This window comes from Pomacea canaliculata, linkage group LG9, assembly GCF_003073045.1.
Source record: "Pomacea canaliculata isolate SZHN2017 linkage group LG9, ASM307304v1, whole genome shotgun sequence".
Lineage (NCBI taxonomy): Eukaryota > Metazoa > Mollusca > Gastropoda > Architaenioglossa > Ampullariidae > Pomacea > Pomacea canaliculata.
In genome coordinates, this window is record NC_037598.1 from 22,847,678 (window position 1) to 22,864,084 (window position 16,407).

The 16,407-nt window shown below is 39.2% G+C and overlaps 2 protein-coding genes across 2 annotated transcripts; one reads left to right on the top strand and one right to left on the bottom strand.

The window, feature by feature from the left end:
* The first annotated feature begins 2,928 nt into the window (after positions 1-2,928).
* On the top strand, positions 2,929-13,297 carry LOC112571713 (transketolase-like). The gene is given in 12 exon segments (XM_025250935.1): positions 2,929-3,155; positions 7,380-7,611; positions 7,939-8,036; positions 8,340-8,531; positions 8,860-8,987; positions 9,139-9,335; positions 9,595-9,708; positions 10,002-10,209; positions 10,551-10,673; positions 10,676-10,764; positions 11,987-12,203; positions 12,747-13,297. Coding segments are annotated over 12 exon segments (1,881 nt in total). The 5' UTR covers positions 2,929-3,048; the 3' UTR covers positions 12,923-13,297.
* Positions 13,298-13,772: 475 nt separating this feature from the next.
* On the bottom strand, positions 13,773-16,398 carry LOC112571714 (60S ribosomal protein L18a-like). The gene is made up of 5 exons (XM_025250936.1): positions 16,250-16,398; positions 14,897-15,076; positions 14,638-14,767; positions 14,210-14,319; positions 13,773-13,922 (listed from the first exon to the last, which is right to left on the bottom strand). Exons 1-5 carry the CDS (start codon positions 16,265-16,267, stop codon positions 13,830-13,832), a joined length of 531 nt encoding a protein of 176 aa, XP_025106721.1. The 5' UTR covers positions 16,268-16,398; the 3' UTR covers positions 13,773-13,829.
* Positions 16,399-16,407: the final 9 nt, after the last annotated feature.

Sequence of the window (16,407 nt, forward strand, 5' to 3'; positions counted from 1 at the left end):
CTCATAATATTTGTCCAAATCTGTACTATGCCTTAACTTCTTCGGGACTGGTGCCACCTCCGAGTTTGCCATCTTGAAAAGAATTGCAGTGAAGGTAGTGGATGGCTATTTATTTCTCAAAGACAGATATAAAGACAGGAAGTGAGAGGTGGGTAGGAAAGGGATGTAGATGACCAGCAAGGTCGAGATGTCAACGTCCGACGTCCACTATCACTATCACTATCCCTGTAATAAAATAAATTGATACCATCTAGTGTAAAATCATTAAGGAAATTTCGTTATATATGTTTAACTAACACACACTGTTGGGCTATAGGCTTCATATGTACATATATCTAAATGGAAATATCTTGAAAATATACAGTCACATAAAGTGGATTTGTGAGTAGGCAAAGAGGGATGTTTTGATTACAGGACTTTCAGTAGGAACTTGTGGCTCATATGTGCTACCAGATTCAGTGATAAAGCCTGTGTGAGGTTTTTGGGTTCCCAAGTGGGATAGTGGCCTCTGCTCGACTAAAATGAGATGGATCGATCACTACTATAAATTATAAGATTTCAATGTGAAGTGGATCATTTGTAAAAGTTTGTCAGCCAGCTACTGCTATTCAATGGTAATATATGATAAAGCACTTAATTCTATGTCTGATGACACGCTTTAACCAGGTCATATTCATTTATGAAAAAGATGGTGCTTTGACAAGGAAATCAAATACACTGTGCCATGCATGAGTGAACCCATTTCGCTCCCGGATATGCACAACCCCATGAAAGGTCGAGCTTTAATTACTTGCTTCCCGCGTCACTGCACGTGTGCCTTTATCGGAACTGGCAATAATGAGTCAGCAAATCCTTCCTCTCAAAGCACTCCATGTCCCCTGTTTACACAATCCTGTTTGTACTGTTGAAATCCCTGCTAAGTGAAACCGCGAACAATGATTCAGCAAAATTCCTGGGTCGTACGCGAGACCTTCATACAGCACTAAAGCTCTTACCCGACTGAATATCGTCATCGTTACTGTGTCTCCAACCGTACAGGAGCCCTTATAAATTCTTCCACAATCTTTCTCGAAATTGTGAGAGGGACAGAGAGATCAGGTACTTTCAAAATGGTGCCACATGTATAGCAGCCGGTGCAAAAGTCAAGTTCTTTATTATGTCCAGAGAACAATTTTTCTTCGAATCGGGACAAAATATAATTTTATAATGTTCATAACAAAAATGTAAATTGCATTCCTGACACGCATTGACATGAAGCTCATGCGCGCACACAATGCACACTGCACATTAATTATGTGGGATTCTTTAAGCCCTTGATGTGAATCTTTGGAATATTTGGAGTTTCTTTGGGTCTTACGTTCTACTAGCTCGCAAACTTCGCCAGCCCGCAGACTGACCAGACCTTCAATAAGAGTGGTACAACTGGCTCATAACTTTCTTGTTGACCGCTGAACCATAGCAGTCGATCTCGATGATCCTTTGCAAGAACAAATGCGACACTGTCAACTATAATTGTTATCTAGGAATCGATGCCGGTTCCAAGATTTTCGTAGTCCTTTGTAAAGACGGTTGATCTCAAACGTTGAAGGTGCTAGGAATAAATTTTGTGTACAGGTGTGCCGCAAGGCCGCCGTCAGGAAATCGCGAGAAATCATTTTTGTCTCCATAGTCAGGACGCACTGTCTAGATATGAATATTCCGGATATTGCTTTATGTTATTCTACCCAAGGACATCTTTGCCACTGACGTTCCAGGGGTAAAGCAACATTCGCGGAGTCTGGACTCAACATGCTTAAACTTGATTTCATCGGAACGGTGATTTACCTTCGTTTCATAAATATGGCCCAAGGTCGAGGTACATCCAACTTTCGGGGTGGTAGTAGTAGCAAAGACGGCCTTTTGGGGGTGGCGACTAGGGTAACCGCCCCAGGCCCCGTGATAGAAAATTCTTTTGTCATCATCAGCTCATCATATGGCTCTCTGTCCTGCATATGACGATTCTCGCCAAGCACGAAGCCTCTGGCAATAGCCCTTTAGTAGTATAAGCACAGCTATGAACCTGTCTTAATTGAAATTAGAAAAAAAACCTTTAAAAACCCTCGAGTTGCGGCGCGATTGGGTCTGCATACAGGCATCACGTACCTACAGCCACACCGCAAGAGTGAAAACTCACATGCCAACACATGATCAGAAATGGAGAGGATGCGTGACGCCTTCCTTAGGATTTGCTGATAACAAAAGGCTGCCAAATCCCTCTGGCTGGTACCGGTGATCTTGGAACAGATATTAACAAGGGATCAGGGATGAGACAAGACTGTTCCTGTTCCCTAGAGAGAGGCTGTGGAACAAGAGCCTTGCTAACATTACTCGCCTCAATATATCTTTGACAGAGGACTGGGCAATCACTAACTCATGCTCAGGGACCAGAAACTGTTTTAGTGTGGAAACCTTGTGAGAGAGGTCATATATATTTATCAAAGCCGGCATAACAAGAATTATAATATAAGCACGTTGGGAAGATCACGCTCATCAGTGCCACTGGTATTTTAAAAACAAGTAAACTGCTTTTTTTTTTTTTGCATAGCTTGTTCTTTGCTTCTCAATAAAAGAGCCAAGAGTGGGACAGCCAGGTCAGTCTACGGACGTACGGTGTATATCTGAAAAAGTCTTGTAGATGGAAGGGAAAAATTAAGAGCCTCTCTCTCACACACACAGTATGAGTATGCTTAAAACGCGTAGACTGAAAGTACACCACAACTTTGACACAATGCAAACTTCGTCACCTCGCTTCTTAAATGCTACAAATGGGGTTGTATTATCTTTGACGTCCTGCACACAAGCATAAACGTCTCCACCACAACCTTTCATCGCCGTTTCCGTCAGGTCAGAATGACTTTGCTCCGCGCATGCGTACTCAGCCCTCTGTGCGCGAACCTGCGGCCGAGGTCAAGGCTAGTCATTCGCCGGTTGGCGTGGTGCGAGACGCAGGGAAGAGTTCGTTTTCTTCACAGCACACCATCAAATTAACGTCAGTTTGTTTGTGCAAAAATGAGCGACTACCACAGGCCCGATGCTAAGCTGCTGCAGACGCTGAAAGACATTGCCAACAAGCTGAGAATCCACAGCATTGAATCGACGAATGCCAGTAACTCAGGGTGGGTGTTCGACTTTCCGCTACAGTCGGTGTCAAACCTGTGGTCTGTACTCTCGGCTTCACTGTATGTAATGCCCCTGACGTTTAAACAGCATGTAACCGCCGCTTCGCATATACGAAATATATGCTTCAGATTGTAAAGTCCAATGTCTAGATGTAAATGGAACATTTGTTCATAAATCAGCGATACAAAATAAGATGATTTTATTGTCAGTGTTGCAGACAGCTTTTCGAGACCAACCTCACGTGTTATGATATCAAAGCGGATATTCAGTTAAGTGACTTGAGTCACCAAATATTTGTTTAAACGCGAAGCTAATAACTGTAAAGGGAAAATCTTGTCAGTTTTGGGTCGAAGGAGCACATCAGTGTACAAAGTAAATGTAGGCTGTAATAAAACGATTGCCCTAGTAGCATATGATTTATTCAAGATTGTAAGTAGTACAATCTCTGTACAGTTATACTTCATTTAAAATAAATTAATACCAGCTTGTATAAAATTATTAAGGAAGTTTCGTTATATGTTTTATACACACACAGAATTAGGCTATGGGCTGCATGCATAATATCTAGATTATGCATATGTGATGGAAATAACTTGAAAATGTACAGTCACATAAAGCGGATTTGTGATCAGAAGCAAAGAGGGATGTTTTGATTACAGGACTTTCAGTAGAAAGTTGTGAGTCATAAGTGCTGCAAGATTCAGTGATAAAGATGTGAAAAAAAAGTTCACAGATCCTGTTGACTGTCATCTGACGGGTTATAGGGATTCACACTCACAGGTGTTTGGTACTTTTGCTTGTCATCTATGCAGTAGTGGGCCGCCCTGAACAAACAACTTGCTGAATAGTTCAACTTTGACACAGTTTGCTGCCTACCCACTGATTTAGTCGCAGTATAGTAAAGGAGGAGGTAGGTGGAGAAAGGTGTGAAGTAGACTTTGCAGAAGTCCAGAAAAAGAGCCTGTTTTTTGGGGGTTTTTTTGTCGTGAGGCATGAACTAGAAAAGCAGAGTGGGCAGAACCCTTTGGCAGTGTGCCAGGTTGTAACTTTTCATTTTTGATTAAATGTTACAGTAGTTATTACATGTCAAATACTCCATCTTGACATTATTGGATGTTTTTGACATTAATTTTCTTCTAGTGGATAATTCAGCTCTAAATGTCTGGCCTTGTTGGAATTTTAAGGAAACTTATATGTTGCTTACCATATGTTTTCAAGTGATTTATTTTCTTGGATTACATTTCACATCTACATGTATACAATCCTTGTATGTGTGTGTACAATCACCTCCTCCAGCTCTCCTCTGATGCACACACATTGACCTATTTGCATTCTACAAGGATTTGCTGATTTGTTCCTGTCACGTTCTGCTCAATGTCATGGTTATTGATTGCAGCATTAATATAATAATAAATGTGTGATTTATATAGCATCTAATCATGCTTATGAAAAAGCATGCTCTCAGTGCTTAAGACAAGTAGGAGACATAGACAGAATAAGAAGAATGGAAGGAAAAAGTTTTCAGACAAGTAATAAAAGACAAATATAGAAGACATAAAGAGGAATCAGGGAACAAACAGTAAGGATGGAGAAGGTCATAAATCTTCGGAGGAAGACAAGCAGTTGGACTAGTTCATTGACTATAAGTATAGTCACAACGATTGTATAATTCATTTCTGTTTGCATAAACTCAAATGGAGTTCCTAAAAGTGCTGATAGGGAGACAGCACTAAAATTGAATCTTCAAAAGAATTAAAAAGCATGGTTTGATCATGTGTAGCAATTCTTTGCCAAGGGAACAGTCAGTGGCTACAAGGCTTTGTCAGTCAAGTTTGGTTTTTTTCCCACCAAAATAAAATCTGACATTGGGAATACATGGTTACTGTTCACTTGGAAACTTAGCATGACAGTGCCATGTATCTAAACTGAAAGAACTTAATAAGTCTTTGCCTTTGTTCTTTACTCTTTATCTTTTCCTTGAACCTTCACATGGATTACAACACAGCTTGTCCATGTGCGTGACCCTCAAGCACGTGGGCAAGCTATGATGTGGCCCATATTCTTAACCCAAGAAGCTTGATAACATAAACTCTAAATCTAAGTTTTTAACAGATGGGAAGATAGCTGGTGGGTCACCCAGGAATTAAGTGGAGAGAGTAGGAAAATCAACAAAATTATCTGAGATGACTAAGTTCAAAGTTCACTGAAGGAAGAGTATGGGAATAACTATAACTGGTGGTAGGTAATATAAGTTGGAAGGAGACAGATACCACAGACAAATATAAAAAAATAATTGTTGAGTTTGTAAAACATGTTTCCCTATGTGGAAAAAAGCATAATGTGCTACATGCTGAAGACTATCAAGGAACCAACAGTCCATACAAGAAAATTAAGCATCAGCAAATAGATGAAACCATGGCAAGCATGAGCCATGTATTTTACATGGATTAAAAAAAAAACCCTTGGAGTGACTGGAGTAATACTTTTGAATATATTTCTTAAATGGAAAGAGGAAGAGAATTCCAAACAGTAATGGGAAAGAAAATTAACATCTTCTGAATTTCTTGCATCTGATATGTGGCACAGAGAGGATGGCAACACAAATAGACCAAAGAGACTAACTCAGGTGTTATGGTGTTGGTAGCTCAGATAGCTGTGGCAAGGTTGTGAAGACAATGGAAGACCAGTGGACGATCTTGTAATCAGTGCAACATTGAACTGGCAGTCATTGAAGCTTGCAAATGAGGGGTGTAACATGCTCTGCTTTTTGCCTAAGGAAGACATGCAAGGGCATTATTCTGGGCCCTTTGATGTTTGTCAAGTATGCCCTATTGAAGGTAGTTAAGGAGATTGATGAATAGAAAGTGGAAGTAATCCAGGTGGGACAACACAAAACCAGACCAATGCTGCAGATTGTGGCAGATGGAGAAACCAAGTAGTTGGATGTATACAGTAAATAAAGAGGTCCAAGACCGAGCCTTGAGGCACCCTGTACTTCAAGGGAGTAGGGGAAAATGTGATGCCTATAACTACCATAGACAGGGAGCATTCAGTTGGGTAGGACTTGAACCAGTTAGAAATGGTATCAGAAAGACCAAAAGTAACATGACAGAGAAGGATGTTATTGTTGAGTGTATCAGTTGCAGCTGACAGATTTGACATTAACAGTAAGGAGATATAAAAATAACATGGAGCAGAATGTGACAGGAGCAAACCAGCTAATTCTTGAATGATGCAAGTAGGGCAACATTTATATTTTATGGCTAAAGGTGGACACATTTTCTGGCTCTTTCCTTCCAGATGACTTTTTTGGCACTCTTCACCTCTTTCAGCATCTGCATCACAGCAGTTGTCTGTGCCTCACCTTCCACTCACCTGTTTCTGACCCACTAGAGTATTTTAGCAGAATTGTGAAAACATTGCAAAAAGATTTTCATGCCCTTAAGATCTTTTCAGAGTTTTTTGAGATTTCATAACTTTGGGTTTTTTTAATGATTGAATAAAAACATTCTGGGATGCTTACAGATGGGTAGGTGTATACAGGTGTGTCGGAATCATGATCAATTGGAATATGATTTCCTGTGCTCTGGGAGTGAATAAAAATTTATTGACACAACTTTCATGTGGGGCTGGCCTATGGAGTGTCAGTAGGCTGGGGTCAAGAGGTCAGATCTTGGGATTGTTTGGTCACTTGTGATAACATGATGTGACCTTGAGCTGTTGTGGGTCTCTCAAGTGATCATTTAATCTTTAAAACTATTGAAAGTATAAATAGCAGCAAGGGAAGCTAATATGGATACAAATATGCTGGGTTCTCATGTGGCATGTGTTGGGAGAGTGAAATTGTAAGGATGTAAAAAAAAAAAACCCTGAAGATCAAGCTTATAATTTTTCTAGTTTGCTTTTCATTATTACATGCAATAAATTATGAATTCTTTTAAAAAAAATTATGCAGAGAATTTTATTAAAAATTTATTTTTCAGATTTTTTTATGGCACTTAAATTATTTTCAGCAATACATTTTTTGCTTTTAATTTTTAGTAGTAGTTTTAGTTAATACTAGTTATTAGTTCAACAACAATTGCTTAAAAAATTGTATTAATAATAGCAGTCGCTTCAAATGATTTCTGTAATGACAGCTGTTTTGGAATTAGCAATAAATTTACTACTGATAAAGCATTTCACTGCTATAATGTAAATACTTTATTTTATTTTTGCAGACATCCAACATCATGTGCTTCAGCAGCCGAGATCATGTCTGTCTTGTTCTTCCATACCATGCGGTACAGTGTGACGGAACCTCGTGGTCCTAGTAACGACCGCTTTGTACTCTCCAAAGGTCATGCAGCCCCTGTTTTGTATGCAGCATGGGCAGAAGCAGGTCTGTTCCCCACAGACAAACTCCTGGATTTGCGCAAACTGACTTCAGACCTGGAGGGCCATCCCACCCCAGTAAGATTCAACTTTTTGTTTGCTGGTTTATACTAATAGTAGACATCATTCGACAGTTCTCAAAAACGTGAAAGGAATGATTTTTATTTTTGTCCTCAACATTTGCTGTAATTTTTCTAAACAACCTGACATTTGTTCTGTTTCTTGTTTGATGTTGTCTAAAAAAGGAATGTAAACAAAATTTAAAGTTGACATTGAAAAATTAAGTAAGTCTTTATGATTGCAAGTAATTCCTCAAATATGAATAAGAAAACTAATGTAGATCTCATGAAAGTTGTACAAAAATTAATGTTTCAATAAACTGTATGGCCACTATCTGCCTTTCAGCGTCTGAATTTTGTTGATGTGGCAACGGGGTCACTGGGTCAGGGATTGAGTTGTGCAGCAGGCATGGCATACACCGGCAAATACTTTGACAAAGCTCCGTAAGTATTCCTCTTAATTTTGTTTGTGCATTGTCTATGGTTAAACAAGAAAACACGACTGTCGTTTAAGGATTACAGATGTTTCAATATCTTCATTGCTGGCAGCACTGACCAGATCAAAGATGAAGCAGTAGCAATAAAAGGTGCAGATGTCTGCAAACCAAAATATTCACAAATCTTATGATGATTATGAGGCACTGTTCTTGTCAGGGCATTATTCCAGATAATGAGAACATGAGGATATCTTAATATTTGGCTTACGTGGTATTTGAAATTTTTATGGATAATTTCAATCTCTGGCAGGTACCGTGTATACTGTCTGATAGGCGATGGTGAGAGTGCAGAAGGCTCTATTTGGGAGGCTATGTCATTTGGCAGCCATTACAAACTAGACAACCTTGTGGCAATCTTTGATGTTAACCGTCTGGGTCAAAGTGAACCTACCAGTCTTCAGCACCATATGGATGTTTATAAGAGTCGTGCAGAGGCCTTTGGGTCAGTAAATAAGTTACTGTTCTGTAAGATAAAAATTTAAAACGAACTAATAGGTAAATAGTAAGTAGATTATTGGAGATTTTTTATTTATATTTAGCATGCATAGCAGGGTACCTAATGTTTAATTGCTGCATAAGTCTTAATTTTCAGAATATCGTGTTTCTTTGATTATGTAGAAATTGGTATCTGGTCCCATAGGCATGGAACATTTCCTGTAAATTTGTGTTTATATTTGCATATGTACATAGAAAACAGTTGTGTACAATATTCCCCATACTTTGTGCAGCAACAGTGCTTATGGTGTGCATGGTCTTTTTACTTTTATTAGCTGGAACACATATGTTGTGGATGGACATGATGTGGAGGCACTGTGCAAGGCTCTCTATGATGCCACAGAAGTGAAGGAAAAGCCTACCTGTATTATAGCAAAGACTTACAAAGGCCATGGGTTGGTAGGTAAGTAACAGACCTTTGCAGCGGTGCCCTTTCCTCTATCTGCCTACCTACAAGCTTTTCCCTCTCCACTTCCTCATCAGTCCCAATAAATTTGCCATAAATAGTGCAGTTAAAGAATTGATAGCATCTTTGAAAACACTGTCTGTTTCAGGAATCCAAGACTCTGAGGACTGGCATGGAAAGGCGCTGGGTGACAAAGCCAGCACTGTTCTAGAGACTATCAAGGAAAACATTGTGAACCAGGGTCCACATGGACTGGTTCCCAAGTCACCTGAGAAGAAGGTGCCAGAGGCTGATACCAGTGCTATTCGGCTGTCGGAGCCACCTAATTACCAGCTGAATCAATCAGTGAGAGCTCTGCCTATTCTTCCACCGCTTCATACTTGTGCTTCTCGCCTGTTCCTGTCTCATCTAGACTTGTAACCAGACACATCAAATTGAGTAGTTAATTTTTAGTGGCAGTCATCCTTTTCAAAAGTTAAATTTTTCACGGCGGTTGTAACCCCCCCAAAACAACAACAACAACAACAACAACAACAACAACAACAACAACAGAAAATTAGTTATAAAAAGAAATTCTGTGTGAAACTTTTTTTTCTTAATACAGGTAGCGACACGTTTGGCCTATGGTACAGGATTGGTCAAACTTGGGAAAAACAGCAAACGTGTGATTGCTCTTGATGGTGATGTGAAAAACTCAACGTTCTCCATCAAGTTTAAGGTTTGAGCAACAAGCTGTTAACATGATTTTCATATAAAATGCTTCTTCATTATAATATTTTTACACTATTGTTTCAAACGTTATCAATTTCAGTGTCACTTGTTTTTATTCAAGTAGCCGTCTAATCAGTGATAATTTAAACTGTGCTACAGTGTAACTATGAATTGGTGGAGTGCACATAATGAGCATTTCAAGTTCTCTTTTTAACTTAGAAAATGCCATAATACCTTATTGGAGACTGATCATTAATAAGAAGATGAGTGCCAACATTTTTGCAAAACTTGTCTTTTCAGGAAGCATTCCCAGACCGTTTTGTGGAGTGTTACATTGCAGAACAAAACCTTGCAGGTGTGGCCATTGGGTGTGAGACCAGACGCCGCACTGTTCCATTTGTGTCGACTTTTGCTGCATTTTTCACTCGGGCTTTTGACCAGATTCGAATGGCTGCCATCTCACAGTCCAATGTCAACTTTTGTGGCTCCCATGCTGGTGTTTCTATCGGTATATATCATCAGTTTCTTTGTTGTTTTAACTTTTATTTTTAGTTTTTTTACTTTTTACTTTGAAATCATGGTGGTAAATGTTCCATATAAAAATTAAACTAAATCTATATTTAAAAAAGAGTGAAAACTGCCAATTAAAAATTACCACCATATTAAAGCAAGAATACTCAGTAAAAAAAAATCAAGTGAGTGAATGGAGTTACTACACTGTCGATATCTGTTGAAATAAACAGTAGAGTATGACCAGAGCGTGATGCTCCTTCCTCAGGGTACATGTATTTGAGTTAGATGTACAATTTTGTGTGTGCAAACTTTGTTTGACAAATCACTTTACTGCAGGTGAGGATGGCCCATCACAGATGGCACTGGAAGACCTTGGTATGTTCCGCAGCATTCCAGGGAGCACAGTGTTTTACCCAAGTGATGCTGTGTCATGTGAACGGGCACTAGAGCTTGCAGCTAACACCCAGGAATATGCTACATTCGCACCAGCCGACCTAATGTACCTGTGATATACAGTAATGATGAAGAGTTTTTTGTTGGTAAAGCAAAGGTGAGTCATTTGACAACAAAAATCCATGCTAAAACTAATCTTTTTTAAGTTATTAGAAGTAAATTGAAATAAAGGTTTCTTACTACTGGGCTTATGAAGACCAAGGTGACACCACTAAATGACTAGGCTGGTAGCCTTGTCAATTGTCGTGATGAAAGCTCTGGAAAAACTGGTTTTTGGACATCTTTTATGCCACACAAGAGGCAAACTAACCTTCTTCAATTTGCCTATCGTGCCAATCAGTTGTTTGACAGTGCTGTTTTTCTAGTTCTTCATTTCATCCCCTCAGCACCTTGAATTCGCTAACTCCTATGCACTCCTCCTCTTTGAAGGTGGAGCTATAGTCTACAAAGAGGAGGCGTGCATAGGAGCTGAAATTCTGATGAGCTCAGCATTTGGTCTCTCCCAGACTGCTTTTGACCCCTTCACTTCCTCTTGCACCAACCTCGAAGAGTAAGAGTCAATGATCACCTCTCCAACATCCTGGTGCTCAGCACAGGCACATCACAAGGTTGTGTCCTCTCTCCATTCCTGTTCTGCCTTTTCACCCAGACTGTATCTCATGAGGCTCACAGATAAATTTGGATGGTGAAGGTTGCTGATGACACCATGGTGGCAGATCTCATCGCAAAAAATAAACTCTGCATACCGCAAGGAAGAGGATCACCTAGTGGCTTGGTGCAGTGAAAATGGTCTACAGCTCAATGTCTCTAAAACAATAATTAAGAAGGCCCAACGTCTTTCTGTACCAGCTGGAAAAACTTGGCCTAAGAGTTCACATTCTGGTCCAGTTTTACCAGGTGGTGATCAAGAGTGTTCTGACATTTTCAGTCACTGGTATGGCAGCACTACCCAGAAACAGAAAATCCAACTCGACAAGTAGGTGCGTACAGCTAGCAGAACTATTGGTCTATGCCCAGCACAGTCTCTGCAGAGTGCACAAGATTGTAGCTTACTTACCCCACCTGGCCAGTGTTCTGTTCTGGGGTCAGGTATAGACATGTTCTGGCCAGAACTTCAGTAGCCTACCTGAACACCATAGCTTGTATCAGGACTAATAATCATGGTCCATGTATAGTGCAAGTGTGCAACAGTATGTGCCTGCTTGCATGTTTAAGTAATAGTGCAAGTGTGTTTGGCTTTTGTCAAGTGGCGGCTACAATCTAATAAAATTCCTGGTGGAATGTCACTTAATAAATAAGTTATTCTTTGGTCTTAACAGGTGGTGCGGTCTTCGCCCAGTGACAGTGTAACTATTATAGGATCCTGCGTAACACTGGTGGAAGCACTGAAGGCAGCAGATGACCTTGCCGCACAGGACATCAATGTGAGAGTTATTGACCCCTTCACCATCAAACCCCTGGATGTGGAGACGATTCTCCAGAATGCACGAGATACCAATGGTCTTGTGATAACTGTAGAAGACCACTACCCTGAAGGTACTTTAAAAAAAATTCAATTTAAAAAAACAAAAATTGTTGGGTAACAGTGCAGTATGGATAGGCAAATTTATTAATTCTACAAAGATGTGCATGTGGCATAGGTAGAAATCAAGAATTGGGATGCTCATTGCCTCTTCCTTCTTTTTATTCTTGTGCACGCATGCCAGTTCCGTTAACAGATTTACTGCAGTGATATAAAGTGGAAAAGTAACAGCTCCTCTTGTGAAATGCAAGGGCAATGGATCTCCAGGATTGTACCTTTAGCTTTGTGTCACGTTTTCCACAATTCAAGATTTCACTTATGATCTGTGTACAGCACATAAAAATAGTGTCATCCTGTGACCCCTAGCATGTTCAGTCTGTTTAAGCTTTAAAAAATACACTTTTTCACGTATGTGTATATTTAATCACTTCATCCAATTAATAAAGGCCAGTTTTTGGTAAATGCTAATTAGTACAAATTTGTAGTGGTTCATGCAAATGTTTGTTGTTGCCTGATGAAAAAAATTAACAATGTTCCTTTGACATTTTTCGTTCCAGGTGGTATCGGGGAAGCTGTTGCTGCAGGACTGAGTGAATATCCAGACATCAGAATCAAACGACTAGCGGTGAGAGAAGTCCCCCGCAGCGGCAAACCTGCAGAACTTATGGATAAATATGGAATAAGTGCCAGCAGCATCAAGAAGGCAGTTTCGCAGATGGTATCTCTAGGATGATTGAATAAGTGATATCAGTTTTAGAATATGGGATTAGTGTTCTGCTGCAATGGATGTTTTCCATGTAATAGCTCGATTTGCATTCCTTGGACCAATGCAAGGTTTAGAACAGCTTGCTGTCTTTGTGTTTTTTGTGGCTTGAAATATATAATTGATCACTTTGCAATAGCCTGTCTTCTTCGGTTATGTAAAATGTAATTCCAATGTATATGGCAGTCACTTTTGCACCATTATTTGTGTTCTTGCTGAAGTGTGTAGTATATTGAGAAAGGTGCAGGCTGGAGGACACATGTTGCCTGCAAAATTTGAGTATTTGAAATATGTTTGTTTTAAGTACACTGAAAAATTGAATTAAAACTTGTGGGATTAACCATTTTTTTGGTAGTTTGTCATGAATACAATGCCCCAGATTTTTAAAACAACTGATGGCATATCACTACTTTCAATCATACTATTCAAGACATTCCCTATTCTATAGCAAATTTCCCAGACTTGCATATTAAAATACAAGGCCACGGCATTTGTCAATCTTATATGTATATGTCACCAACCGCTAGGAGTTGTGTAGAAACTGAGTGGTGACTCATGCATGCACTTTAAAAAAATAAATGCTCTCAATGTTGAGTAAAAGAACAAAGCTTGGTCAATAAAATGCAAACTTAACCGCCCTGCATATAAAGCTAAAGAGAAAGAGAAAAAAAAAAGCAACCACAAACTAGGTTAGGCTGAGAAGAGATTAGTCTGGGAGCACCAAAAGATCTCCAATTCAATATTGTCACAGTGCAAGAAACGGGCGTCTCCATGCAAAATTAGTTCACCATTTACTAAATCACAAAAGAAAGAAACAATGATTTCACCCCTTTCATCTTTATTGAAATGTCTGTAATGCACAAACCAATACACAATATTAGAAAGTAGTGTGCGGGCGGCTTGTACAGAAACGAGGGGCATGGAGGTGTCTGTTCACCCTGTGGGTCAGAGGGAACTTGATCTTGCTGTTCTGTAACATTAAGAAATGTAAAAATCACCATAAAGCAATGTCAGATATTTATAGCTTCAAACATCATTGTCTAAATCTTAACCAACTAATCCTCGTGAAAACTTATAACCCCGTGCAGGGGGTCAAGGGTAGGTAAAGAAGCTACTGTTAAGTGCTTTAAAGTAAACAATGCTTTCAGGTAGCCATTTAAGCCATACAACACTCTGAATAAATCTCACTAATCCCTGGAAACACTCAGGTACACAGAAATAAAAACATCGGTTGCCTAGAATTATGCAAGTGCTTACATGGAACTGTGTGATGTTAGGTCGGCGGCACTTGGCAGCTGCAATTTCCTCCACTCTTATAATGTGGATAGAAGATGCACGTGCTCTGTGGCGAGCTCCCATGTCGGTATCTTCAAAAGAGAAAAGAATGTCAGTAAGCCCCTTTACTTTGCTTGTTAGGCAAGAATCTGACACAGTAAATCCATAAGCCTTTGCTCTGCCTTGCGTCATGGGTTTCATACACCCAATAAATCACCCCTCCTACACACGAGGGAAAAAAGCTAACTGGCCAAACTATAAACATGACTGTAATGACAACAGTTCACATACGGAATTACTTTTTAAAAGTGACAAGTCTGCAACAAAATAATGCTAAAATGAAACAGCAGCTATTTAGCAGGTGAAATTATGGAAGAGGAAGGGGGGGGGAAAAATTCAAATTCACTTACAGCACTGGGTAACAGCCTTAGCAGCAGTGAGGTCCCTGTACTCGCGGTACATGTTGTGTGTTCCTGAGCGGGAGTTGTAGCGAAGCCATATGCCAAAGTTTTTAACCTTAAGTGGCTTCTTCTCGTATACCTGATATCACAAAACAGAAAATGCTTTGCTACAACAATAATCCACTTGCACTGTAAACAAAACCTCTCTAAATTATTCGAAACCACAAAGTATTAATAAATCAAAAGCGGAAAAACTAAGCAGACATACCCTGCTGCACAGGACAATCTCTCCAGTTGCCTTTTTCAGTTTTCTCAGCTGACTTAGGAAATACCAGAACCTAGACTTGGCTGAAGCCTGATCAGGAGCGAAGATGCGCATCTGATAAAGAGTGGGGACTCGATTTTTTGGGCTGGGTAGGCCCCGACCCACCACCTTGTATTCTTTAAGCTGAAAGACAGAAAAAAATCAGATTCAGCTAAGTAGAAAAAGCTAGCAAAGCATAATTTGTAATGTCATGAGCAATATTTTGATTGTCACCAAAAATCAGTAAAATATATTGTAAGCACCTTAATTCACTGCCCATATTACATCCTATATGACAGGCGACAGGTGCAGGCTTTTCTGTCTGCATATAAAATGATGTCCAATGATTTAGTTTCAGTTCAAAGGACAAAGCATATGCAAAATATTGAATTTTTCTTCCAAAATATGGTTATCTCTTAAAACTAGCACATAAAAATTGACTAGTATTGTCGTGAATAATTCTTAAAGCCTCCAAACATGTTTCTTAGCTGCTGATCCAGATTCCAAGGAACAATAAAAGCTAATGCTATCTTTGTTGGATTGTTATTGTTCACAATAAGATTATTTTATTTAAGATATAAATTGTGCCCACCTAATATACTTCACAGCTCAAAATATCTATATATATATAATTAATTTTAATCCCATGAAAAACAGATCCAACCTTCCAGACTGATCAAGCGTGCCTACAACCGTCTAAAATTATAGAAACGAAACTGCTTTATAAAAGTGTAAAACAGAAATGCCGACTAATTAACAGTTGTTTTTTTGTTTTTGTTAGCGCCACTGATTCACTGCCAATACAATGATATATACGACAGGCGACGGGTGCAAGTTTTTGTGTGCACACAAATGATGTCCAAAGGAAATACTTCCAGAAGACAGAGGGGTGTGCATGCTAAAAAAAAAATAAATCAAAAGGACTCAGTATCGTATGATGTGGGTTGAAGATGAGAATGCGCTGAAAATACCTATTATCTATCGCATAAAATGAACGTGTAATTATTACGCATAATTTTCATTAACATGACTAAGATTGTATATTTCTAACTGCACATAAACCTATCACTAAATTTCACTTAACGCCTAGCTTAGTTTAATACACATGGCTGTTTAAGAATTTCCGATGGCCACCAGAGCACACGTGTGTGCAATGCAACATCCAAATGAAATAGTAATATCATATTGATGAATTTAAATTCTGTTTTAAAGAGTCGTTTTACGTACTACAAAAAATTGTATAGCGATGATAATTGCTAAAAACAAGAACTACATTTCGTAACGAAACACATGTATTGAAAGAAATAAAGAACCCACCTCGCCCTTAACTTTCATGTCGGCCACACGAGTAGGGAAAAGGAAGAATGCGTTGTATCTCGCGTGACAGCGTCTTCAAAAATTGATTATTCGCTGTCTCAAAACCAAATAATTTCCTCTAATTCTGACCTAAGTCTTAATATAAAGACTTATAAGTT

Bases quoted from the DNA above. Each gene is read 5' to 3' on its own strand.
- LOC112571714 (XM_025250936.1), bottom strand. The intron at 14,768-14,896 runs GTATGTCTGCTT...TTGTGATATCAG, and splicing joins AGATTGTCCTGTGCAGCAGG to GTATACGAGAAGAAGCCACT. The intron at 13,923-14,209 runs GTAAGCACTTGC...TTAATGTTACAG, and splicing joins CTAACATCACACAGTTCCAT to AACAGCAAGATCAAGTTCCC.